The sequence below is a fragment of the Caloenas nicobarica genome, chromosome 3, assembly GCF_036013445.1.
Source record: "Caloenas nicobarica isolate bCalNic1 chromosome 3, bCalNic1.hap1, whole genome shotgun sequence".
Taxonomy (NCBI): domain Eukaryota; kingdom Metazoa; phylum Chordata; class Aves; order Columbiformes; family Columbidae; genus Caloenas; species Caloenas nicobarica.
Window position 1 is genome coordinate 117,103,208 of NC_088247.1, and position 27,328 is coordinate 117,130,535.

Consider the following 27,328-nt stretch of genomic DNA (forward strand, 5'->3'; position numbering starts at 1 on the left):
TTTAGGCAGATGCTGCTCAAGGGTTTACTAAGCCCTGCTCAGTTTTGAGACAGCAGAAAGAAGGCAGAGGACTTTTGCAGGACAGGACAGTATTTCATAGAAAAGCAACAGGACCTCTGTCTGTTTCCAGGACTGGGAATTTCTCCTTTCTTTACACAGTAGGTTTTCCTTCCTGGGAATAGAGGCATTTCCTTATTTCATAAGGTATTATGAACATATATAGAGACTGGGTTAATTTCTTAAATCTCAGATCCTGCAAGAGGAGGTCAAATAAATGCTTTCCTTGCGTAGATCTCAAAGGCGGTATGTGTGAAATGAGATTCATGTAGGTATTTGACTGATAGCATCTACTAAAATTATCTATGCAGTAGAGACAATGGCTGCAGGTTGCAACAAAGCATAAAGATGTTGGGTTTTTTTCTTTCCCTTCCCATTTCCCTGTGACTTCTCCAGATTTTTCCACCATGTTCGGCAAGAAGAAGAAAAGGCTGGAAATTTCCGGGCCCTCGAACTTCGAGCACCGGGTTCACACTGGCTTTGACCACCGGGAGCAGAAGTTCACGGGGCTGCCTCAGCAGTGGCACAGCTTGCTGGCGGACACGGCAAACAGGCCCAAGCCTATGGTGGATCCCTCATGCATCACTCCCATCCAGCTGGCGCCTATGAAGGTATCGTGCAAAGTCACCTTTGAATTTCTTAATTCAATAATCATTTTCCTTTTCGCCTTTATTTGCATGTAATCTTAATGAATAGTGGCTGCCCTGGGAGGCAGGCGTGGCTGGGGAGTGTAGAAGTACAGAGAGAGCTGCAAATCCAAATATTTAATACTAGGGCTGCAAGGAAAAATTGTTATATGTATAAAACTTGTATGGATGTCCCAGAAGAGTGTGAGTCGCAAGTCTTGCCGGGGCCGTGCCTTTGTGCTCCTGGCCTGCAGAAGAAAAAGCTACAAGTCCTGGTGGAGGCCCCCAAACGATGCTTCTCTGCAGCATAGAGCTCCTTGATAATTAATTTAAGAACAGTGCTTTAGGCAAAGTCAGTTTGGAGCGAGGGAGGGAGGGAAAACTACACCAAAGGGAAAAAATTAAATTGCTTGTTCAGCCGGGCAAGGAGCTCAGGGGGGGATCTCATTGCCACCTGCTGCTGCCTGGAGGGGGTAACACAGGTGATGGAGCTGAGCTCCTCACTGGGTGGTAAAATGAGGGGAAACAGCTCCAGCTTGTGGCTTGGGAGGTTCAAGCTGGACAAGTAGGGAAAAAACTTGGCTGGGAGGGTAGAGCAGCACTGACAGGGCACCACTGCGGCGGTGGGATCCCTGTCCTTAGAGGCTCAGGATTCCGGCAGACACATTTGTTCTGATTTAGCAGCATTTCTGGGGTTGCACATCCTAACGTTCCAGTAAATCACATCTGTCTGCTGGTGGTAGACTATACCTCACTGGCCGTGTGCATCTCACTGTCGTGCAGCTGCAAAACACTTTTAGGATTTCATCTTCATGTGGATTTTTCTGAAGCAAGGGAAAATCAGATAATCCTGAGAGCACAGACCCTGTATTTGTATTTGATAAGTGCTCTTTGCTAAATTTACATTTATTATCTGCTCCTGAAGGACACTTACCACTTGCTGATCAGGACTGCTGAGTATTGCTACAGGACAAAGGGGATAAAACCAAAGTCTTGAATTTTTTTGCTGTAATAAAATATCTTACTGTATAATAGAGGCCTGGAATGATGAGGCAAAAAGTAGGCAAACCTTTTCCTGCTGGAGGAGGAGAGCAACTTTGTTCCACAGCCCTTCTTAACATTAAAATATCCCTGGATGTTTTGACATGAATGTATAAAGATGTTTTAAAATGAAAAAAAGATCAGTTTACTATCTTGCAGCAGTACCATCTCTTTTCGGCAGTTCTGGGGCCATAAATCCATAAACTTAAAAAGTTGAAAAATGTATTAGCTTTGTCAGTATCATATGGGCAATACAACTTTGGGTCTCAGCCTGTGAATGCACATATACATATACACATATGCATGTATATACACGTGCAGAGTCCCATTGAAACAGTTCACATTGCAGGATGTGAAGGATCAAGCCTCAAATGAGTAATCGCTGCATTTTGAAGTGGAGAAAATCCCTGCCAGTTCTTTCCAAGAAACGTGTCAGTTCTTGCTTTTTTTTGTCTGTATATCAGAGGTCTGCGTATGTCTGTATACCGGGGTCTATAAATGTGCATATACCAGGGATGTATTTTGGAATAATAGTACTAAGAAAAGCAGGTTAGTTTTAATAGCAATTTAGAGGCATTGACTGTCATCTGAGAATTTGCTTTTAAGGCTATCGCAAGATATCATTTTACTGTATTTTATTAAGAATTAACATGCCTTGTTTTGATATAACTTAACTTACGGAGAGAAACTGAGTTGTGGCCACTTTAAAACTAAGAATATTTAATGTTGCTGATCTAGTTGAGCATAATAATATAATTTAGGCTTTTTTTTAATTTGTGCATGTGCACCAGTACTTTTAGCATTGATGAAAGGTTATTTAGGCACTAAGGATTTCATAACTTCAGTGAGAACTGAAGATTTAAAATGCACTTGCAGTTTGTGAAGATGGGAACCAGAGGCTCTGAGATCTCAATACTGTTTACAGCTTTTCTCTTTTCCACCTGGCAGTTGATAGTTTAATTAATGCAGTTGTGAACACACTGAGATGTAGCAGAAAAAGATTCATAATTGAGTCCTGAGTCACAGTATTAAGTCAGGCTGAGGCATTTGGCCTGGGTTAGTTCATGCCGTGGTTTCAGGTCATACAGGAGCTCTGTAACTCCGCTGTTCTGCACTCCTAAATTTATTCTCTGTTTAATTACTTCAGTATTGACTACCCGTATGGTGTGAGGCAGAAGTGCTCTTGCTAACAAGTGCTTCTTCGCCACTGAAGAGCAGCACAGGTCATGGAGGTAGACTCTGAGAGCACAATTTCTTGTTTTTGAGATATAACTGGTGTTTGCTTGCTTTGGGCTTCACCCAAGGCTGAGGCAGAGGAAAAGAAAAACATTTTCTTGACCTCTGTAGGTTTTGCAGCTTTTCTGGTTAGTGGTGGTTGCTTGTTTCTCAGTCGCAAAGCAGATAGGATCTGATGATGCATGGGATATCCCTTTGGGTAACGCAAATAAATGGTAAATATTCTTTCTGCTCCATCTATATTCAAAGGCGGCAGCGGCGATGATGAAGAGGCAGCGCCCTGGGCTCCCAAATATCCTGGGGGATGTCATCACCCTGGCTCTGCGTTGGCGGGGATGAAAGGCCTGTAGTGCTTTTGCACGCGGGTGGCGGCGGCTTGTCATGGTAATATCAGCGTTTGAATCCAAACCTGAGCTGACTGTACAAATTCATTCATTTCAAGTATGAGGAGAGACAATAATGGGATTTCCCTTCTCGGTGTGGGTGACCCAGATACCAGCAGAGTATTGTGTATTTCAGATGCTAACACGAGTCAGCATGAAAAATAGAAAGCGACAATGATCTTGAGAGGTTTGGGGTGTGGAGAAAGGTGATTTTGAAAAAAGACTGATTTTTTGACTGAAAACATCTCTGTTTTCTGTCAAAAAACTGTGAAAAACGTGGACCGTCTATGCCTTCCCGTACTTAAAATAGGCTTCATGAAGTCTTGAGATCCTGAATCCAGGTCTCTTGGTCCTCTTGCTTCAGTACTTTGTAGTTGTCCCATGTGTCCCTGGAGTTCACGATTTGCGTGTTTGCCCTCAGCACACAATGTGCTCGGCCTGTCATCGCTGTTATGCTACACAGGAGCTTCAATTTGTTGCCACTCTTTGATTTTTGCAAAGCTTCAAAATCAATAACTAAGCAAATTCTTTGTCCTTAGACAGCAAAACTCATTCTTCATGGTTTCTCCACTCTGCTCAAAATATTAGAAAAACAAACCAAACCCTTTTTTTAGAGATTTTTGCCAAAAAAGCTTAGCACTGTCTCTGTAAAGATGCTCTGTTAAGATGCTTGAATGCCTGCTGCTGTCAATGGGAGCAGGACGGCACTGAAGACTTGTTAAAATCCCTTCTTATGTTTCCCAGTGTCGTGAACAGCTGAGCGTCCTCACTTCTGTCAGTTACTGGAGGAAAAAATGCCATTTCTTTCTGAAAAAACACCACGCCGGGGTTATTCTTTAGTTGTCTGTGCTGGGATGCATGTGAAGCCTCCAATCACTTTGCTGTCGTCGATGCTTTGAGTAGTCTCACCCATCCACACCGTCAGCAAGGTCAGGGTACCCAGTTTGAGGACGACGTGGTGGTGGGCTTGTCCTTGAGTAAGGAGAGAGGTGGCCGTGAGGGTGTGGGTGGCCAAATATATAGAGGTTTCAAGAGGACCGAATCTTTCCTGCTGGGACCTTTCATGTCCTTCTCCCCTGAGCACATTGCGATAAATCAAACCATATTAATGTGGCAGAATTTCACATTTCCTGAATTTTTTTCCCCCACTTTCTTCCCTTGAAAACACAGGGTGTAAAGGGATTAGGGCTTTTGTTGCCCTGTAGTATCTGACATGCACTGAGATGAGTATTCGCACAGCTTGGCGATGCAGAGGGCTCGGTGTTCAGCCAGCAAAGGCAAAGTGACATCCTCAGATTGGCATTGATGTTGCATTGTTGGCAAAATGGAAGGAGCTTCTTCTGTACCACGTGGGTTGAGCTGCCTTAAAAGTAGATAAAACAACATCCTTTCCATCACTTCACCGAAATGCCCTTGAATGCCCTGTGTCGAGATGCACATTAATTTGAGATGCATGTTAATTGTGCCATTAACCTGTGGCAGGTCGTTTACCTGGTATCCTGCAATGTGTGGGTGTTGCAGGGCAGAGAATTTCTGTAGGGGACAGACACAGGGTCACTGGCTTTTCTCTTTTTCTATTATCCTCCTGTTTCTAATCTATGTGTTTTGTCTTACTAGTTTTACTTTTTCTCATTTCTACCTCTCAAACTTTGACCCCAATACTGGCGAGTTAACTGCAGTCTCTTAAACCTTTATAAGCTTCTATATTTCAGCCTCTCTACTATACAGGGGAAAAATAATCAGAAAATGAGTTACTGGTCATGGCCCTTTTAATAGCTCTCACGTGGAAATCAAAGCTCTGTTTACTGTGCATGTTGGCAGAAGGAAAAGCAGATATTTCTCTTCCCCATCCTATTTGTCTTCTTAAAGTTATTTCCAGCAATGAAATTCAGGCCTCATTTAAGGTGTCTTTTCCTACATTTATGTGCTTTTCTTGCTTAGATGGAGGACGCTGGGCGTTTGCAGAGCTGTGCACAGTGGTGCTGAGTGGCCAGAGACCTCAAAAAGGAGACACAAGCAGAGGTCCTTGTCTGGGCTCGAGCAGTCGGAGATGTCCAGCTCTCGTTAAATAACCCACAGCCCTCTTCTGCCATGTGGAATTTGCACAGGGGAAATGTCTGACCAGGAGAAGGGGGCTTTAGAAATAAAGAGCTGCTCAAAGGCTTTGCCCGCTAGTCGAGGGCCCTCCCAAATTTTTGCCTCTCCTTGATAGCTCCTTCTTTTTACTTATTCCTCCTGTGGCATCTCTGTAGATGGGACAGTCTGAAGTTCTTGCTTGAAGAAGGTTGGCTCCCATCCCACCGGGATGCTGTGGTCCCACGGTGCTTTTCTTGCTGGGACAGGACAGCTGCTGACATCTCGTGGGCCTTCCTTGTAAGCACATCATGGAAATTCATGCTTTAATAACTCACGTTTCCTAATTACATGCTTTGCAGTCATGTGCTGGGCCTGGCGTGTGCTCAGCTGGGAGGAGAGAAGGTGGAGGGGGTGTTGCCAAAAAGGGCAAGAGCCAACACCTTGCAGCAAAGGAAATTTTGGGTGAAAGGAAGATAGGTTTTCTTTGCCAGCAAGCATGCTTAAGGAGCAGGACAGCAGCCTGGAGGGGCTGTGGGATCTCAGCCTTTAGAGAGGGCAAAATTTGATGGACAATACCCTGAGCAGCCTGAGCGGACTTGTGACATTAGCCCAGCTCTGAGCAAGAGGTGGGACTGGGTGACCTGCAGAGCTCCCTTCCAGCCTCAGTTCTTCTGTGGTTACCTTCATCAACAGGTAATTATGGTCGGATTTGTAGTTGTCCTGTAGCGCAGACACACTCGTGATCTATTTTGGTCACTGAATAGGATTATGTTTGATGCTACATGGTGCCAGAAGAAACTACTGCAACATATTTAAGTAGAAGCCTTTCTTTCAAAGGAATAATGCTTCACTCCTGAGGGCTGTTTGATTTTCTACATTTTAGAGTGACAATACTACTTCAGTTAATCTCTGTACCCCCATGTACAGATAAAATACAAGTATGCCACCTAGTGTCCATGGACATGTCGTACTGCGACGTTTACTTCGTGTGAGAAGAGCCACGTTGCCACTTCTGTGTAAACCTGCAGGAAGTCTATCACTGTAGAAATAAACACCAGCCACAGTACAAATTAATGCAAGAAGTACACAGCTCAGAAGTTTTTAATAACTTATATCACTGAGTTACTGTGTTCTCATGTGTACTATATTGTACAGAGAAACTTTCCATTTTATTTCTGATTTTGTGATTTCAGCAAATTGCAGGTTCTTATGTAAGTCCTTTAGAAGAATATTTGTGCTGCCTTTGAAGTTGGGTTTGACAGGAGAGAAAATGCCTGAATTAAAGGAATAGGAAGTTTATTTTATTGAAAATGCAGTTTCACTGTGAAGATTTTCAGCTGGAAGAGGATACATTTTTGGGATTATGAATTGTTGGTTTCAGGTTTATCTGTGAAAATATTTGAATGATTTGGTTTCAAAGCAGCCTTGGATGTCAAGTTCCAGCCCAGAGCAGAGCCATTGCCACCACTTGTCTTCTGGCACTTGCTGTGCAGGACCTGCCCGTCCCTCCCCACCGATGGACCCTGGGACAGCAGTGCTATTGCTTCACTAATACCAGCTTCTCCTTTCCTTGCACCCTTCTCGGGTATTCTCCATACCCATATCCACATATGTTCAGTGACATTAATACTTCTTCATCTCTGTCAAAAGTACATTAACTGGTGCATGGATTTTTCTGCTGCATTTTCACACTGACAACCCAGAGTCATCGTAAAACAAAGGAATCACCTCTTCCCATGGTGCTTTTAACTGATGCATTCTCAGTTCTTCTTTATAGTTCCAAGTTTCTGGCTTTTTCTGAACAGCAAAGTTCCTGATCGACTTTTTAGCTCTTTTTGTTTTCATGCCATTGAAGCGCTTCGTCCAGCCTGACTTGAGATTTGTTTTTCACATGAGAAAGGAGTTACTTTACCTGGGCCTGCAGTGATAATGGACAATAATATAGATTACAGACTTCTGTGAGTAAAAGTAGTTTTCTCCAGTACAATTACTAAAAGAATGCTTTAAAATGCTGTTTTCATCAGCGTTGTCATTTTAAGTAGTATTAGCATTGGAGGGATATTGCAAGGTCAAGCTTTAGTTTTGTTAATGAGAGCTTACATGAGTGAGCAGAACTTTGCAGTACACTAAGTAAAGATTGAAAGTAAATTTAGAGTTCCCATCTACATCTGCTGAGGCAGTCTAGCCTGCTGTAGAGCTTGAGAAACACGTTAACTTTTAAGTCTAAACAAAAAAAGGGGCAAACTCAGTGTCAGCGTTTCGGAAATTGAATCTGGTCTCCTCTGGGAATACCAGACTGGGAATACTCCCCAGGTACCGCTGTGTAACCTGAAATGAGCCAGGAAATAGATCCTGAGCAAGGACACTTGTAATCAGGTTCTTTTTTCAACGTGGAAGTTAGTCCTTGGAGACAAATGTACAGGAAGCTGTTCCAGTAACTCCCCTGGCTGCCTTGCCTGCCCTGACAGATGACCCACGCTCCCAGCTTGCTGCTGAAGCTGGAGGACCCTGGCTCCATCAGAGCTGCTGTGGCTTTTGTTTCCTTCCCAGTCGTTTAGCCGAGCTTTTTGCCTCCAGAATTTCCCTGCCCTGACCCATAAGATCTCTGAGGCCAGAAGCAGGATTTTGGGCGAACGAAGGCGGTTCTCGGGGCGACTGCTGCAGTGGTAGAATCCGTCTGGTTCCTGTACCATGGCAGTGATCCCACCAAGCAAAATGTGGAAAATAAGCAGTAAAGTGTAAGTAGTAAATGTTTTCCCCAGCAAACATGTAGAGAGGCTGAATGTGTTTTACTAAGCTTCAGTCACGTAGTCGATGGAGTCAAACACCCCAGGAGATTTATCACCATGAACTGGCCAAACCCCCAGTAGTGCTGCTGAAGTCCCTTGGATAGAAAATTGTGTTGATGTTAGAAAATCTTGGCTGATTTTGCCTGTGGCCGGCAGTGGGGAACACTAGGTGGCAGCAAGAAATCTCTGGAAATTCATCTCCCTGCATGTCAAAAGTGGAGCCAGACAGCAGAAGTAATGAGAAATCTGCGTGGGCATCCTGATGACATTTGTTCAAGATAGATGTTTTACCCCACTGCGTAACGGGTCTGTGGAAGGGATTGCCGTTTAAAATTGCTCACATGGCATTTACACTCCACATCGGTGCTAGGGCAGCGTTTGCTACTTCATTTCTGTTTAACCATGCAGTGACAATAATCATTCAATAACTACACATTCTGCACATCTCCATGATGTATTTGTTCCTAGGTCTAGTAATGAACTTGTTTTGGTCCACTGTAGTCCAGAACAGAAATTGTACTGGCTATAGTCCCATTAAATTATATTCTATATTATAACCAAACAGCCAAGTTTATTCAATCCCAGCGGAGTTTAGCTCAAAATAAGCAGTAGGATCAGGGGGAAAATACTGTTGCCAAGCAGCTTACTTACCTGGGGAGCCAAAGCTCCAGATGTAAATGTGTTTTTTTTCTCTCTCTTGCTCTGACATGATTAGATCTGGGCTTCGGTGGCTCTCTAGGAATTTGAAAATGCTTTGCTGCTCTTTCTTTTTTGTCTTCCCCTTCATGCAAGACCCGATTACCCTAGACAAGTGCTGTGTATTACGGGGAAACAATGGTAACTTGCCTGCAGAGACTTTTAAATGCCTTTTCTCTTGTCTGTGGGATGAACTGTGTGGGCTAGGAAAAAAAAAGGCTTTTGAGATACAGGTCTTTGGAGAGAGAAGCGTGAACAGAAGTATTTAGGATAATGATTTCTGCTTTTTAATTGCCAAGTACAGATCCAACAGGCTTTAGTTAACTATCAGGATCACACAGTTAAAAGGATAGCAAGAGATTATTAATTTTACCGAATTTTACAGTTTTGTAGTCTGAACGCAGCAGTAATTGCTATCCGTGTCCTAGTTTGCATTTAATAATTCCCACAGAGCACAGCGCAAGTGAAGATGCTTATTGTTAAAAGACTTATGCTTCCATATGAAGTAGCACTTTGCAGGAGAATTGCGATGTAGAGGTGTAAAAAACTGGTTTAAACACCCTGGCTTTTGTGAACCACCATTCTGGGGTAGGAGATCGGCTCTGAATCCCATCCCGTACCCCAGGCCGCAGGGAGCAGCCCCAGTGCTTTCTTAACAGCAGCAGCTTTGCTGCCCTTCTCCTTCTTCCCGACTTTCCATGCTGTCCGGGGGGGCTGGAGGGAGGGGAGGGAGCAGCACTTTGTCAGGCAGATTAATTTATTAAGCGTGTCAGGACCAATCTGCCGCTGGGGACAGAGTGCACTTGGCGGCAGCGCAGCCCAGCAAATCAAATCAAATCGAGATTACCTTAGAAATGTTTGAGCAGTTCCTTGTAAGTGGGATATTGTGGGGTTGTGCTGGGCATCACGTCTGCGAGTTACTCTGCTGCCAAGCGTCCTCTGAACTCATCTGCCTCAGTTCGTTCCCATCGAGAATGTGTTTGATTTTGCGCTCCTCATTTACAAAAGCAGATAATTAAAATGTCAGCTCGGGAAGCTCCTCATGTCTTTCCTCTTACCCACCTTGTAAATTTGACCTAACCATTAGATTTCTGCGCAGGGGCACTCTCTGCTCTATATCCACATTTGCAGGTGAAAATTGCCCAGTGTGGGTTAATACCACTTACTTAGGACATTCCTATTGCTGCACTTCAATTTAATAGCTGTCCTTGGAAAGCAAAACTTCATACACTTCCTTGGAAGAAAGAATACTGTGATTTACAATGCATATGCAGTTATTTTTTGTTTTTATTTTGCTAATACGAATTCCTAAATTCTCTGAAGTCAAAGAGTGAGGTTTCAGAAGATGAAGGAGCCTGTAATACACAGAGACATAGATCAGATTTTTAAAAAAAGAAACCTTAAATGTGTGTGGCCAGGAACATACACTTTGAACATACTTTGAAACTTCCTCACTGTTTTTAAGGCCATGGGACTGAGGCATTTTTCAGCACAGCACCAGCTGCAGGGTGGTTTCTCCTGCGGTACCTTGGCGGCCCCTTCCCCTCCAGCTTGGCCAGAGCACCACAAACATTGGTCCCGCTCTTCCTCGGTGTTTTAATCCCAAACACGCGGGGCTGTGATTGCAGTGACCGTCTCCACCCTGCGTGGAACTTCGCTGGGCTCGTGGCAGACGAGTCCCATCGATCTGCGAAACGCCGGCTGCGCGGCGCTCGGGATCGAGGCGCTCATCAGCATCTTCCTCCACTTCCACCGCCTTCGCCTGGTGATTTATGAAGCGGGAAGGTAATTCACAGCCCTGCGCCGTGACTTGCAGAGCACCGGGAGCTTCTTGAGCTGGCCTCCGAAGCTCTGAAACAGAAATGTTGACTTTGTCTTCAAGCATCTGCCGTATATAAAGCCTCCTGCGCTGTGGTAAGTCACAGCAAGAAGTAATACAGTTTAAATTGTTTCTTCTAAATTATCAGACTGTCAAAATCCTCATTTTAATTAAAAGCGGGGAGATGACTGTGACTGTAGCAGGGTGACCTGAGAGCCTCTGCCCTCCTGAGCAAGTGCCCCACTGCCACAGCTGTCAGATGAAGGCAATTACTTCCCTAGTGTAAAATTTTATCGCGCTGGAATTTACTTAAATATATCAGAAAGCTCAATCAAACCGCAGCCAGAAATCTTTCACTGAGAAGAAAGTGCCGGGATCATTAATTGGGTTAATGCTCCATCAACCTTTCATTCGTTAATGGCATGTTTAGGGCACGAGGGGAACCTCATCTGGGGAAATGTCATCTGAGGTACAAAGACGGTGCGACTTCATGAATCACAGCCTGTCCCTCGCTTCGGGCTCTTTTAATTGGCATTGTTGGTCGAGGGGAACTGCGTTCCCAATGACTTCTGTGATGGTGAGTGAGGCTGAAATGATGGGGAACTGTCTTTTACATCACCCACCCTACCGTGGGGCTTCTCTCCCCATGAAAATCCCACACCGACACCTTTCTGACCCCTAGAATAAAATCTGTGATGGTGTCATGGGCCTTGGTTGTAGAAAGACTTTTTTTTTTTTTTTTTTTTTTAATGCATATCAGCTCTGGGAAGACTCACACAACGTTGTGCCCCACCAGTTCCAGCACTAATCACGTATAAATGTACAGTAGTGACTTTGTGCATTAGAATGGGGTTTTTGTTTTCCTCACACCTCCCCCACATAAAAACCTGGAAAAATAACAGTCTAGGCTGCAGATATTAGATGTAAGGACAACTGGCTGGTAAAACATTAAGGTTGATGACAATTGTCTCGTGACTGCACGGAGGACCTCCAGGCTCCTTGTGTTATTTTTGAGGATTTTGATCTTGTGGGACATTTTGCTTTTTCTTTCCATCTTGGGATAGAAGAAAATTTTGAAGTGTCCTAAGTCCTATGAAATAGAAATTCTGTGGTATTGAGATTTCTCCATTTCCGTCCCTGGGAAGTGCTTGTATAACTGATCAGTAGTAAGTCCACTAATTTTCTCACTCAAACCAAAACTTTTAAGTCAGATTTCACTCTCATTTGTTGTTTCTGAGAGATCTATGTGTACATATTACTAATGAAATTGCACATACGTGATGTTTTAAGTGGATCCAGAATAATTCTTTTTTACATTTAATATTCTCTAATAATGTTTCAAATTACATATAACAACCATGTTTGTGTATTTAAAAAAAATTTACTAGAATGTAGATAATTCAGTGGAATTTTAAAACTAAATGTTAAAGTTACTACAGTTTAATATGTCAAAAGAATTACTGGTGAGTATGATAATAATGAAATGTTACTCTTGTTGTTATGGCAACTAACTTTTAAAACTGCTTTCAAGGGTGACAAATTACACAGTGCCATTTTAGCCTTTTATTATCATTTTCCATCATTTTACTTTTGAAGAATTTTAAACAGGTGGCACCAGTGGTGGTGTTAAGCGTACTACACTTCTCTCAAACCTTTAGCTCTACCTTTATTTTGATCCATCTAGTAATACATGTTTTTCAGGCTGAGTAAATTTCGTTTCTGCCTCATGATGTAGATCATCATCTTCACCACCATCCACATCTTTCAATAATTAACCTGTAGCGCCAACCTTTTCCCAGCTTCTCTCCTGTCCCATTGAGTGACTTCGCTGTGCAGCGGCACAACATGTTGGTGATGTCGATGTGCGTGCAGGAGTAGATGGGCACGTTTCATGGGTCTCTGAGTAGCTGGTGTGCAGCAGCAGGAACCCAACAACAGCTCCTCTGACCTGTTCAGTCCATCCCCTATGGACAAGCCCCACCAAAACAAGCTGCGGAGCTTGGCCCGGGGTGGCCATGGCATTTTGTCAGGTGGCGCTTGCAGAAGCCAGCAGGAAATGTTTTTGTACAGGTGGATGCATGGGAAGGAGTCTCTGGGACCCATCCCTCCTCCAAAGAAGAAATGGTGAGGATGATTTATTTCTTTACTCAGTTGAATTTAACAGAGAAACAAGGATGCAGTCCTGGAGTAGAGCAGCCATGACACGTCCCTAAGCTCAGCATCTCTGGTCCAATATTAAGAAAACCAGAATGGGGAGGGCTCCGTGCAGAACAGGTAAATCAGCCTTCCTGAGCAAGGTATTTCTGAACTAACGCTATCCCCAGTGACCCCCCTCCTCTTGGAAAGTGCACTGTACCTGTGGCAAGGGGTTGGTACAGGTACCAGTTGCCTCTTCTGTCATAACACAAAAGAGAAACTGTACGCTCTGCCACTTCAAGCATGTGCTGGGAGGTGAATAACATGTCGATTGATAGTGAGTGGACAGAGTAAAACCTGCTTCTTCATATCTAGTGGTGTTGAGTCTGCTCTGGTAATGAGCACACCCCAGACATGGCACATCCCGCAGCACCTCTGGGCTCGCGTTTGGGGGCTTCTGTCCCCCCAGCTGGCAAAACCATCCAGGTAGACTTGGCTGAGTTTTCTTTTGGGAGTTTACATTTGTATTTAATTTCTCTGGTGTATGGGAAAGGGTCCTACCTAAGAACAGCCCCAAACAAGAATTTCCGAATCTGCTAGAAAGAGATTAGAGAAATTTATGAGACAGGATTACAGCTCGTGTACTTAGACACGTCACGGCAAGGGACAAGTGACACAGTCTCATGCTCCTGGTTTTGCCAGGTGACTCTATGGTGTAAAGTGTGTGTATGGTCCAGGGAGCAGAGACCCGCTGAGGCTTCCAACACTGGTGAAATTTGCAGAACTTCTTTCCTCAGGAGGAATCTGTGGGATAGCAGAAATGATTCTTATTTTAAAATTATAGGGATAATGAGCATATATAGCATTGGGAAGGAATTAGTAACAGAAATGATATAAACTCTGAGGCTTCCAGGTGTAAACCAAGCTCTAAATTACAGGCTTCAGGAAGAAATGTTCTGACGTGCTTTCTGGTCTGTTGTATATTCCTTGTGACTAACTCTGAGTAATAGCTGATTTGTAGATGGGCCGTAGATCAAAACTGGAGGAGATCCCGTAGGACACTACTAGAGGGTGCAGAGTGAAAAATGACGTTTCTTCTCATCCAGCACTGTTTCTCGCCATCTATCTAATGAATTTCTGTGGCAAAACCCATGTTTTCGGGGTAATGCTGTAATGCACAAGTGCCCTAAGCTTCCCGCTTAGTTTAATGTCTTGTATAACTGGGGGAAGCTCATTGGTTTGGCTGGCGTGGATCGCTGGTGCCAGCCCGTCTGTCTGTCCGTCCATCTGTCTGTCTGTAGCTGCTCGTTGCCTGCCGAGGTCAGGGGACAGCTGCCCAAATGCAACACTTGTTTTTTGCCTGTACAGTTCGCAGCATCCCTGGTTCTGACTCAGGATGAAGTTGGGTTTTGGTGTGACCAAGGTTTCGGGGTTCAAAGCAACAAATATGTCCAATTACCTCCCTCGTGGTCCAACCGTACAGACATGGTGTAGACGTGGGGTTATGAGGCGACCCTGCACGGTGGTGGGAGCAGATGACACCCAAAGGGAGAGAGCCAAGGGGTGTGACCAGCAGAGACTTAATCCTTAATTCTGTCTCCAAACCCCATTTGTCCAAAAAACAGCCAGGACTCATGCACTTTCTTTTAAACATGGCCTTTCATCTGACATCTTGCAGCTGTAAAACTCTTACTTCCAAAGAAAGCTGGAGTTTTCCTTCTGATGTGATGACAGGGATCAGTTTTTCTCTCCAAGGTAGTTCTGCTCACGTTCGCTTATGCTGAGGAGTAAGATGTGGTTTCATGAACACAGCTTCAAATTCTTTGAATATCTTGCAACACAAGATGATAAATGACTGACGTGCCCTTCAGCTACACTTAGATTATTTTGCCCAGATTTGCTTTACGCACCTTTTCTTAAGAAAAAAATGATTTTCAGATATGCGTAGGCTGTGCTTTTAGTTTATGTACAATGCAAATGAGGGGATAAGCTAGCTAGAAGCGAAGCCAGAGTTTAGATTGGCTGCTTATAAGGGTGACATTCCTTAAAAGACCTTTTTTTTTGCCCTGCACATCAGAAAGATTTTAAATCCTCGTCAACTTCTGAAAACACAGCTCTATGAGGACAAAGGATGATATATTCTTAACGAGTGTGTAAAGTATCGTAGTTTTAAAGACAATAAATGCAAGGTTGTATTAGGGCAAAACAGTTAATTATCCACTTCATTATTGTCAAGGTTAATACAGTATTTGAGTGCAGAAGCTGTTTTTCATCTCCTTTTGGAAACAAGGCCAGACAGCATTTCTTACAGACAGATCCATTATAGCTTATCACCAGAGGACAGACCGCTACAGAAACACCATGAAGGATGTCGACTGTCACCGGGCTCCGGAGCAAACGCCAAACCTGTCCAGAGAGCGATGGAAATGAAATGAGAGCTACAGCTTCAGAGTACCACGCTTTAATTCACAGAGATTGCGCCCCATTGATTTTAATGTATGACGGTAATGGTAGCATAAAATTCACCCTCACTCCTTCATCTGTTGTAGCATTGATCCCTCTGAAATTGCACAATGCGCTGAAAAACGTCCTTTAATAAGCATGGGGTATCGACTGGAGCAAATCCCGTCTTGCTGTGGTGAACCCAGTGAAAGCTGCGTCTGCGGTAGGGCTTGATCTCTGGTTTTCATGCACGCTAGCGTGTTGTACAGGTTTGCATTCCATGATCTCAATAGAAAAAAAGGCTTCATAAATCTTAGCCCATCAGTTTTCACAGGTAGTGCTTTGCTTTTAACTATCTACTTTACCTATGGCACCTTAAAAATTCTTTAAGTTTAAATATTTTAAGACCAGTAAGTGGTTAATTTTTTTTTTTTTTAATTCTGTATAAATTCAGATGAGGAAAGATAGAATTCCCTCTTTATGTGGAAACGCAAGTCGTTTTTTTCAGTTTATAAAGCCTTTAAAATTGCAAAAACTAGTCTAGTTCCTATGAAACTAATGACCAGGATAACTGTGTTTATATCACGGTCGATGCAGACTGCTTTTCTGTTACATTTTCTTTCAAGTTTCTTGTTTTACTTTTTAAGTTAGAACTAGAATTTCCCATCTTTTGTGATTTCTGCGGTTGTATTTCAGTCCCAGGAGGTTTTCCCTCTGCTCAGCGATGCAGCTCGCAGCCTGGCAATGCAGTAACCGGAGTCCGCCTTCCCAAACCGAGGCTCCCTGTCAGCAATTTCCACCAAACTCATACCTTTGAACCTGGATACATCAGGCTTTTGGATTTGGGAATTTGGGCCGTGGTTGTGGCAGTTTTCAATCTCTGGGATCTTTCTGCAAACATTGCATTTCACAGGGCGGCTGTGGGTACTGGTGAGCCCCTGGCACACACCTTCTCTGCAGTAAATGACTTCAGGACAGGTTAAAGTGGCCCAACATATGTTTCATTCTTTATAAGCATCTTCTTTGATTCTGTTTTTTAATTTTTGATGCTCTGTGGACATCCTTACAGACCAAGCACTCTTCTTACTCTTATAGAACAATACGTGCTTTGGGATTTTAATTTGGCTTTTAAGTCTAGTAAATTGTGCTGAATTAACTCTACCCTCCAGGGAGGCACCCACTGCATTTCAGATTTGCGTGTAAACATCATTCTATTCAAATAGCAAAATACTCAATAATGGACTGTATTTCAGAGGGTCTCAGTGAAACACTTCGTAAATTATATGCTCTATGGACACTACTGTTCTTCTTATAGGAATAATGCTGGATGTTGCCTTGAAAAAATTCAAGCGCATACAGGCTGATTTAGCCAGAGGGGCATCTCACCAAGATGTATGTCCTGTCACATAAGGGAAGTGCTGAATTTAAAAACAAATCAAAGCAAATGGAAATGTTGTTGTTAATAATTAATTATAATAACTGTTAAGAATATTAATAATTGTTAATAATAGTAATAAAGCACTGACCATCGTGTAGCAAATGTGCCTGTGGGATAGGTAAGTTTCATCCTCCCTTTGTGCTGGCCCTTTTAATTAACTCGTAGAGGGGAGCCTGAAGCAAATAGAAATTGCAGCCCTCAGCCTTGCAAGTCAGCGTTTGCCAGTGGCCATCCTCAAAGTGCTGGGAGAAAACAAAAGGTTTTTAGATCTTAATCTCCTTAAATTCATCAGTTGGGATGAGATGGCACTGAGGTCCCAGAGCTGACCGAGACTGCTTCGTTGGATTGGAGGTTTGGTGACAAATCCTTTTTTGGAGAATCAGAGTTTCCTACAGGACCGTTTTACTATTAGTACTTTTTTGAAATCCCCTTTATCGAAAAGGTGTCTCCCAAGCATTCACCTGTCTGCAGAAAATCCCTAAACCGCAGGGTTTTGTCATCAATGAATTTGCTAACACATAAACCCTCAGCTTCATCTTTCTAAAGCTTATTTCTGAAGGTATCAAAAAATCCTGCTTCCAGAGAGCATCTGCTTGGCGGAGCAAAGGGAAGACTCCTCTTTCCTATGAGCAAAGAGGCCGCTCTGCTCCCAGGGGCTCCCTCCGGCTCCGAGGTCCTTTTGTACGGGCACCGCGCAGGTTGCTCCAGGAAACCTCTCTGTTGGGAAGGCCAGTCCCGTGGAGAGTCATAAATTGGCATTTTTCTCCTTGGCATGCGTTTGCACAGGGGAAGCGAGGTGGAAGTCAGGCATTTCAATCTCGTTTTCAATTATAAGCATTTCATTGTCGAGTGTTGCTGGTTTATGACGTGATAATTAAATATGAATGATCACGCAGTCATCCTGCCAAAGAGGCTGTAGCCGAATGAAACTAATTCATCTCGTCTTGCTGAATGGCTTCGGAGGCGAAAGGAGTGATCTATTTGCTGTCCCTTATTTTTGCTGTCCTATTGTTTAGGAATCACTAGCTTCAAAATAGCAAACTAAGCAAGTAATTACAGACATAAATCAGAGCAGGGATCAGTGTGAGGTCAGGACTGCTTTGCTTGTCGCACAGCTTTTCTCAGCTGCCTTTTGCTGAAGAACAGAGAAGTACACTGCTTTTAATTTTGCGAAAAAGTGATTTTTATTAGTGACGAAATGCATATTTTGACAAACTTCGAGCCCCTCTGTGCTTTTGCGCAAGGGCTGAGCAGCCTCATCGTACCTGGAGCAGAAGTCTCCTCTGCCGACGTTGCAATGAATGATCGGCCGGTGGCCAGGCTGGAGGTCATGGTCACCATCCAATATGTCATGGTTGGTGCCCATTGTGACACGGTTGGTGTCCAGGAGGCCACAGTCAGCACACAGCACGGGCAGGCTGCAGCTGCCAGAGGGACATCTCCTTGAGGTGACCACAGTGACTCTGCTTGAAAACTCGGCAAGTTAAATAAGATACAGCCATAGATATTTAGCTGAAGTTAATCAGCAAAGCAAATGCGTTTTCAGTAGAGCCATGCTGATTTATGGCCCCGGCCCTTAATCTGTACATCTTATTCTTGCGGGGTGTTTATAAATGTGAAGCAGCCGCTCAATGGGAGTCAACCGCTGAAAAATGGGTGCAGCCGTGTGTTACAGTCTTCAGATGGTACTAGCTGTAAAAATAGTCTGTCTTGAAGGAGAGCTGTGCCCAGGCACTGCTCACCTCGCATCCTACCAGGAGCACCAGTGTTTTGGGCAGGGATGGGTGCTGGGTTGTGGACAGTCTGTGGGAGCAGGTTCATGCCTGTGGTGCTGCTGCACATTCCTTACTCCAGGGCTGGGGGGACTTTGCAGTTTTAGGACACAAATGGGGCCGTCACCGCTGCCACCCATGGCAACTGTGATGTGGCTGTCCCAAAGCCATGGTCGTGCACAGTGGTTTGCTGGATGCTGCATAAGAAGTTGTAATTAAGTAGTATTTTTCCCTCTTCCCCAAATGCTAAGTTAACTAAGAGGCAATCCCCAGTGGTAATTCTGCTACCCAGGAACATATTGTTTTGTTAAAAAAAAACCCCAACAAAACCAAAACAAATAACAAGCCCAGTGCCTGCTAAACTATATGCTACTTTCCATTCCAGCAGTTTGTTAAAATAACTTGTAGAAGCGACTGCTGAATGATTTTCACTTAGCTTATCCATACCCTGTAAATCAGATTCAGCCCAGCAGTTTGGCTTTATGTAGACAACTGAATAATAACACATAAAAAATAAGTAGTGGTTTTAAACATCTCTGCTGTTGGCTGCTGAACACCCACCTCTTAAACTGGGCATTTTTAAGAGTGTCTTGGGGTTGTATGCCAAATCTCAGCTTATGATGGACACCAAAGTTAACCTCTTCTTGTTTATTCATTTCTGCGTGTCCTCTTGTAAGTATTTATTGAGATTTTTTTTCCTAGCAATGGATTATTCTGAGCTGTGTGACTGAAGAACGTAACACATTGCTACAGGTATTTCTGGGTGAATCATAAACTTTTTGTCTTTTTGGTGGTTTTCATGGTCAGATATTAAATGAAAATCAGTATTTAATCAAAGCAATTTTTTTTCCCAGACTATTGTTAGAGGAAATAAGCCTCGAAAGGATACTTCAATCAACGGCCTGCTGGAAGAGTTCGACAATATCTCGGTGACACGATCCAATTCCCTGCGGAAGGAGAGTCCTCCCACCCACCACCAAGGAAATGCAAACCATGTGCCAAGGCACCAGGAGGAAAATGGTTATATCACGTATTCCCAGTACTCCAGTGAGTCAGACACTACGACAGACTATGTCGTGGAAAAATATCGAGACAAGACTCTCTATGGGGAAGAGTTAGACAGATACTACAAAGGGAGCTATGCCGCCAAGCAGAACGGGCACATGATGAAGGTGACTTCTCGGGACATCTATTATTCAGAAGTGACGCCCATGCAGTCAGACCTCTCCAGGTTCCTCCCAGATTACCCTGCGCATCTGGAAACAAAGCCCAAACCGCTGGAATACGGCGGCCTAAAGCTGGAGTACCAGCGGATCCCCAGCGGATCTTCCCTGGACTATAGAGATCCCTTCCCATACACCCCGTCCCGAGCGTCGGTGCAGGGCGAGTGCCCCAAGGAGAGGCTGGAGTACAGCGACGGCGACTGGGGACATGGCCTGGGCAAGGACGACTACGACAAGAGACCGAAGTCATCCTACGTGGACCCGGCGAGCCCTCAGCCGGCAATGAGGCAGAGGTCCAGGTCAGGCTCTGGTCTGCAGGAGCCGGCCATGCCCTACGGAGCGAGCGCTTTTAAAGCACACCAGCAGGGACATTCCTACAGCTCCTACACCTACCCCCGCTTGTCCGAAACCGCAGCAGGCATCCCGAAGGTAACGTGACATCCCCGGTGATGGTGCTTCCAGGGCAGGGATCAACCTTGCCAAAATGGGGGCGCAAAAAATTAAGCATGTGTAAGAAAGTAAGGGCAAGGAGCCACACTTGGGCACATCCCCGGTAACATGCCCGGGAGCTGCGGTTGCCACTCGGCGGGTGTGAAAACCCACCCACTTTACTCGGGTATCTGAAAATGGATGTCAGGGACCAGTGGGTTTAAGATATTTATTAAAAGGCAGGTTTGGAGATGCCCATCTTCCAGGGTTTTTACTTGGGATTCCCAATAACTAAGTTCTTTGACAGTTTTTGTAGCGTCGGGGGTTCGTACGCCTGTGCAGATCTCAGCGGGAAGTGAGAAGCTGGTCTGGTTTGTATATCAGATACTTTCATATTTGAGTCATTACTATGCAAAGCTGAAACCTCTGTGTTTTAATGTTTATATTGTATTTATGATATATTTATTTTACGAGGTTTATTAACCCTTTGCTATTAATGAGGGTAAGGGTTCATGCCTCTCTGCTTTGTTTTTAAGCAGTGAAATTAAATCAAAGCAGCTTATCTCACCCAAGACACTTTAGATATAGTTTAAAAAAAAAAGGGTTAAGGTGCAAAAAAGCATTTCGGCCATGATATCTGTAAGCAGCTCCTCTGCACAAACGTGTGGCCTGCTTTGTCTTTTCTAAGTCACATGAGGGATATTACCCATACAAGCTATCCTGCCATCCTTGCGATAGTTGATTGTAACTATTTGTTCAGTTAAGAGAACAAAGCTTTTCTTACACGTGTAGTCACATAGCTACGATGGTGACCTGCTTAAACATCCAATATTCTGCAAGAGATGTTTTTTCTTCAGTGTAGATTGCGTTGAACATTACTGAGTTCCCTTAGCAACGGGCACCGAGATGATAGCTCATTTTTCCAGGGCTGAAACTGTCTTGGGTTGCTGTGACTTATCCATTGAGCTGAGGTAGGTAGCTTGTTAGGTGCTGAGATCCACTCTGCTGTTTAATGATGATCTGAATGGTGCATTTTCTTACTGTGCACTGAGAATTTGGTCCTGTCCAGTTGAAGTCCCAGGTCTCTGCAAATCCACGACAGCACCATGCTGGGGGCATGGTTGTGTCTTACGTGCTCCAGTAAAGGGAGAGGGATGCAATTTTATTCCACATTGCTTTAGAGCACAGAACCGGGCTTTGGAGTTTGAGGATAAATTGTGACCAGGTTTCTTTGCATGCCTCTCCTGAGCTTGAACTGTGGTGCGAGGGATGTGTGTGAGTGCTTAAACTGTGTGCCAGAATATGGATTCTGGAAGTTATGAAGAAAGCCTGAAATGGGCTGTCTGCCATTTGCTTCATTTAAAGTGATCATTTTGTCAGAGTTTAGAAAGGAGAAGGACAAATCCAGTAATTCATAGACTCTATTGCATCTGCTGCAGCCAGTTTTACAGCATTCCATAAGGCAGAAGATAGAGGTATATTTTACAGGACTCGAAGTCCTCCAGACACTTTGAAAAATAACCTATTAAAATGCAGTAACAACTTTTATAAAAAAAACAAAAAAAAGATGCCTCTGTGCAAGATTCATTGTGAGCTGTTCCTCTCCTCAGAGCATCAAAAACACTCCTACAGCTTTGGTGTATTGAAACTTGATGATTCACTGTTAAATGCAGCAGTTTCAATTCCCAAACCGGTCCACAGCCCCTGGAAGTGAATAGCAGTTTCTTGTCTTGGATGATTGCTGAAGAGTCTTCTTTTCTAGGACGCATTAGTAAGATAATGGTTCATCAAATGGGTTTACTAAATGAGAATCAGGTCTTGAATCAGATATTTTACAAATGAGATTGGCTTTGAAGTAAAATTAAAAGGGCGGGGGAAAAGTAAGCAGTGAAACAAGTCTGTTGGCACAAATGTGTGGCTTCCAAATGCATTTAGTTAACGTGTTCATTTTGGCTTGTGAATGTGAAGAGCAGACTTACTTCAGTATTATTTGCAGGTGATAGATGTCAGATAAACGAAATGTCTGCCTTGTTTCATCATCAGTGATTTCAGAGGTGTGACATCAGAAGACTTGTGCTTGGCTTGGCCACTGCCGTGCAGCAGAGATATAGGAATCCAGCAGCTCAGATTTGGTTCCACCTCCGACCCACCCCCATGTTACCCACCTGTGCTCCTTTTCCTGCAGAATCACTCCCCTCAGACTCTGCGGGATTGCAGCGTCTGTTACCCTTGTAACACAAAGATTACGTCCCACGTTGTTCTATGGAGTCCTGTCAATACTGTCACACGTCATCAAACGCATCCCAGCAAGTCTACTTATTATACAGAGGTTTTGTCTTACTTTTGGACATTCTGTATGGCATGTTTTCCTTTTGCCCTGCTCTTCATCACAGGCAGCCCTCTCAGCTTTTTGCACCGGATCCTGTTATTTCAAAGCTCCTTTCCTGGTCATTTTTTGGTAGCGGCTCTCCGAGTCTCAGAGATTTCCACCAGCGAAGCACCAAAAGAACCTTTCCCCTTGCGATCTCCATGTGATTTACAGATCACCCCCTTCCATACTTCTTCCTTTGGCGAACTGCAATAATCAAACCGAGGTCTGTTTTACATTTACTGAAAGGCGAGCCCGTCTCGCGGGGTTCTTGGCGCTCCCCGCGGAGGCTCTGGGCTCTGGGGCTGCCATCCTGCCGCAGTCCCTCTGCAGAGCACCCGGCACGAGCAGACAGGGCTTTCCGCCACGTGCGATACAAAACGGGCATCGCAGCCATCACAGTGGAAACTGAGAAGAGTCTAAACCTTACAACCTTTTAACCACAAAAAGACGCGGCCGCGTGCGGATGCGGGTGGTGCTGCGAGCCGGCAGCAGCCGGGGTTTCGCCTCGCGCCGCCGCGCGTGATGGATGTCGTGTCAGAGCTTCGGCTGCTCCCATGACCTGATCCTGAACGGGAGCAGGGCTGGTTTCTTCTTTCCTTTGTGGTCTTTAAAGAATTTCCTTTCGGTAGGTAATTGCATTCAGTAACAGAAATGGAATCATTAGTGGAATAAAGTGTGTTCAATGTGAAGCACTGCGTCAGGACACAGCCTTGGAAGAGAGGTTCAGCTGATGTACTCATTTTAGCTCCTGGGGGGTTTTTTAAGTTTTCATGGGATTCGGGACGTAAATGGGTTTACATTGTACTGCAATGCACACCGAACCTCTGAATTTTTGTTTTAAAATTTCACCATGGAATTTACTTTTGCCAACACGTTAAACTTAGGGAGCGCTCAGAAAGATCAGACATGGCTAAAGCCTCAAATAGTTGATTTGTGTGGATTTATCCAGCTAAATTTCTAGACAAGGCTTTCCCCATCTCAGTGGTTTAAAGAAAACCAGTGTATTTACATCCAAAGCAATAATTTATGTGTCCCTGTGTTCACAGATATATAGGACAGGGCTAGACTGAGCTCCTCTCCCTCGACCAAACCATCTGAGCACTTTTCTCTGTTAATTAGTTGCACAGATGTAATGTCCTTCATGAAATTCATGATGTCTCTGACCCTCTTCTATTTTATGGCTACCCTTGCCTGGCAGAGCAAGTGAAATTACATCTGTGACCATGCGGATGTTTTGCTGAAAGAAAAAGCAGCATCCTAGGAGGTGTCCGTATGACACGTCCGTGCTCGCTGGATGCTCCATGTGTCTGGCGACTGTCAGCACCCACGGCTGGGGCAGAAACAGACTCCAGCTTCGTGTTTCCGAGGGAAATCTCTCCCCTAGAGAGAAATTCCCTCTTCCTTGCTAAACCAGGGGAGAAACAGAGCAATGGGCACGTTCGGCTCACGCATGAGGTGGGAAAGTGCTGATATAATATTGCACTCGGAGGCTTTTCTCCCCGCACTGATGTTGCTCCAGCTCGAAACTCCTCCTCGCTGTGCAGCAGCCTCCGGTGATAAATTGATGCTGCAGCAGATTTTTTTTTTCTTTTTTTTTTTTTTTTTTGCAGTCTTAGCATAAAATGGTCAAATGATGTTCCACCGCAGAATTCAATTTCACAGTTCAGTTGGGTCCTTGATTACACTGCCAAATTCAGATTAATGTGCATTTAACTAACATGGATCAGAGACTCCTGGCCGGCAGCCAGCAGTAATAGTAGCAACCCTGAGCTGTGTAGAGTTTGCTGCTCTGTCCACCCCTGTGCGCCGCCACCGAAATTGATTGATTGAATGAATTCATTGCAATAATTATTTGTAATTGTGCTACATCATGAGCCTGTGTCAAACCAACCCCTTGCCCCAAGATGCTCTGTATGTCGTCAGGAGTCACATATGTTGTATCATAAATGTGGAAATACTCTTCTCCAGGGGAAAAAAAAGAGTGGTTTTGTTTTGGGTGGGGTGTTTTGTCTTTTCTATATATTTTATTTATTTATTTATTTGTTTGTTTTAATTTGGATAGAAGCAAACTATTATGTTTGCAAATGTGAAGTATTAATTTGCTTTCAGTGTAAGAGGCTTAGAAAAGCTTGGAAAATAAAAAGAAAGGAACCTGCAAATGAACAAGGCCTCTCATCAGGATAATTTCCTCTGCGATTGTCTCTGATTTCAGATGAAAACTAGTGGTTTTGTGACGCTGCAGTTATGTAGTGTGTCACTCTGCAAAATGATTTAACAAACGGTAAATTGAATTAGGCTCCTCATCATACCCCTGTACGCAGTCACTCAAACAGCAGCGGGTCGCAGGATTTCAGGGTGCCACCACCTCCGCAAGAAGAGGTTGGGTCATTTTTGAATTGCTGGAGAAAAGCATAAGGACGGACTAAGGGCTGAGAGTCAAAACCCAGGAGCTGGTATTTGAAAGGAAAGACACAAATTGGGATTTACCAAAGGGCTGCAGGTTGTGAAAGGGATGAATTCTTGGAGGAAATGGTGCAAAGAGCCTGCAGGACACTGCAGGTGCAGAGCAAATCTGCTTTCTGGAACATACACTTACTTTAAAGAAAGATTATTGTATCCACAAACAGGTACCTGGACAGAAAAATGGACCTGAGATACATGAAAGATCTCATGGTCTTTCCTGGCCTCATTTTAGTGCTGAGAAGTGCACAGCAGCCCAATGGTCTAAAAATCTCCTGTCAGGTACAGGACAGCAGTGTCACAGGCACATGGGGGCACACGTTGGGGTCACCGAAATGCCCCAAGCGGTGAGGGCTGGATGGACAGCAGGACAGCTGTCTGTCCGTCCACGTTCACACATCTGCTTTTGTGTTGCAGGTGGATTACGATCGAGCGCAGCTGGTTGTCAGCCCCCCGCTCTCTGGATCGGACACCTACCCCAGGGGCCCCGTGAAGCTACCTCAAAGTCAGAGCAAAGTCAGCTACTCGAGCAGCAGCTACCAGTACCCTCTGGTCTATCACAAAGCCTCCCACTGTCACCAGCCATCCCTCCAGCCCGGCTCACCCTATATTTCCACCGCCTCCTACCCCAGCTCCCCAAGTATCACGTCAAGTGCTTATCCTCCACCCAGCTGGGGATCCTCCTCGGACCAGCAGCCCTCCAGGGTGTCCCACGAACAGTTCAGAGCTGCCCTGCAGCTTGTGGTCAGCCCCGGAGACCCCCGGGAGTACTTGGACAGCTTCATCAAGATCGGGGAGGGCTCGACGGGGATTGTCTGCATCGCCACGGAGAAGCACACGGGAAAGCAAGTGGCCGTGAAGAAGATGGATCTCAGGAAGCAGCAGAGGAGGGAGCTGCTCTTTAATGAGGTACGTTGTTTTGGGTGGCGCGATGGATTTTGCAGGTGGTAGGTTCAACGGGAAACGGGGGCCAAGTGGCAACCACGGGGGCCAAGTGGCAACCTCGGGGGCCAAGTGGCAACCTCAGGCGCCAAATTAATGTCTTTCTGAAAGAGGTGGTGAGTCCCCCACACATCGATGCTGTATAGATAGTGTATAACCAGACCAGTTTGAAATGACTTGTGTTTCCCCCTGGCTTTAAACTTGTAACATGGTGGAAAGTCACAGTAAACAACTAAGAAATCTGTCAGCTGGTCTGTGCAGCATATCAGGTGCACAGGCACAGCCTGGTTCCATTTTTCTGACTGTTTTCTCACATAGTTTATTCTACCAAGGTGAAGGATCCAAACTAGCCTGACTGTTCAAGAAGCACATGCACCGTATTCTGGCATATATTAATACATCATTTTTGTTTCCTTCCTCCTTCCTCTCCTAACCACGTGCAGTCCCTTTGCTTTCTGGATGGTTACCTAGCAAAGAGCTGACAGTCCCTTTTTCCTGGAACCATCTGAGTGGCTGCAGCCGGTTCAGAGCCCACATCTGCTTATGGGAGATTGTTTTTCACATGTACATTACTTTAAACTTTAGAACACTGCTTTTCATTTGCCGTGTTTTTACCCAGTTGTTTGATGCTTTGAGTTCTCCTGTTTTTCTTCTTACTCCCTTGAAGAAGCTGGTGGTGGGTGTTCTCTGTTCCCTTTTTGAGATCACTTGTGAATATGCTGAATTTGCCAAACCCTCTGCAGGTCCCCAGGGAGAACTCTTGTGAGAATTAACCTTTTGTTTCCATCATTTGTTTCCTGTATTTTAACTGTAAGAGGATCTTCCCTCAGCACATGACAGATTGGTTTCTTTAAAAACTTGAAAAACTTAACGTTTTTAGATTAAACATTAGCTTTTAAGAAACTTCGCAGAGTTCTCCTTTGCACAGTCCATGACCGTACCGGGTTTTTTGGCTTTGTTTTGCCTCTGCTGGAAGACTGCACCGAATTGCGTTGTGGTGGCTCTAACAGAGCGTCTCTTGAATGGGAGCATCTTGAAGCGGGTCCCACATGCTGTGCAGGACCAAGCTGCTGCCCTGACACGCTCCAGTCACTCGTGTCATCTGACAATTTATATTCAGCAGTCTACATACAGATAATTGAGGCTTCCCCAACTGCTATTTTCTCTCCTGATGACCTCTCTGACATCCCTCAATACCACGGGGTCGTGGTCGCCGCCTTGGCTGGGCTGCTGTTACTGTGGTCCCAGTTCTGTATGGTCCCTTTTAGATGTGGGATTTGAGTCGTCTTACGAATGTCCCCTATATTACCAGCACTCTGTTAAAATTCTGTGCAAAGTACCATTTGGTGCATGATGAAGACAACTTTGGGCTGAACAATTCATGGGGTCAAA

The 27,328-nt window shown here is 44.6% G+C and overlaps 1 protein-coding gene across 1 annotated transcript in view; it reads left to right on the plus strand.

The window, feature by feature from the left end:
- The first annotated feature begins 464 nt into the window (after positions 1-464).
- PAK5 (p21 (RAC1) activated kinase 5) overlaps positions 465-27,328 on the plus strand; it is a 35,208-nt gene continuing 8,344 nt past the window's right edge. The window contains exons 1-3 of the mRNA XM_065631308.1: positions 465-668; positions 19,366-20,163; positions 25,412-25,903. Coding sequence (XP_065487380.1) covers positions 465-668; positions 19,366-20,163; positions 25,412-25,903 — 1,494 coding nt within the window. The remainder of the gene's footprint in view (positions 669-19,365; positions 20,164-25,411; positions 25,904-27,328) is intronic.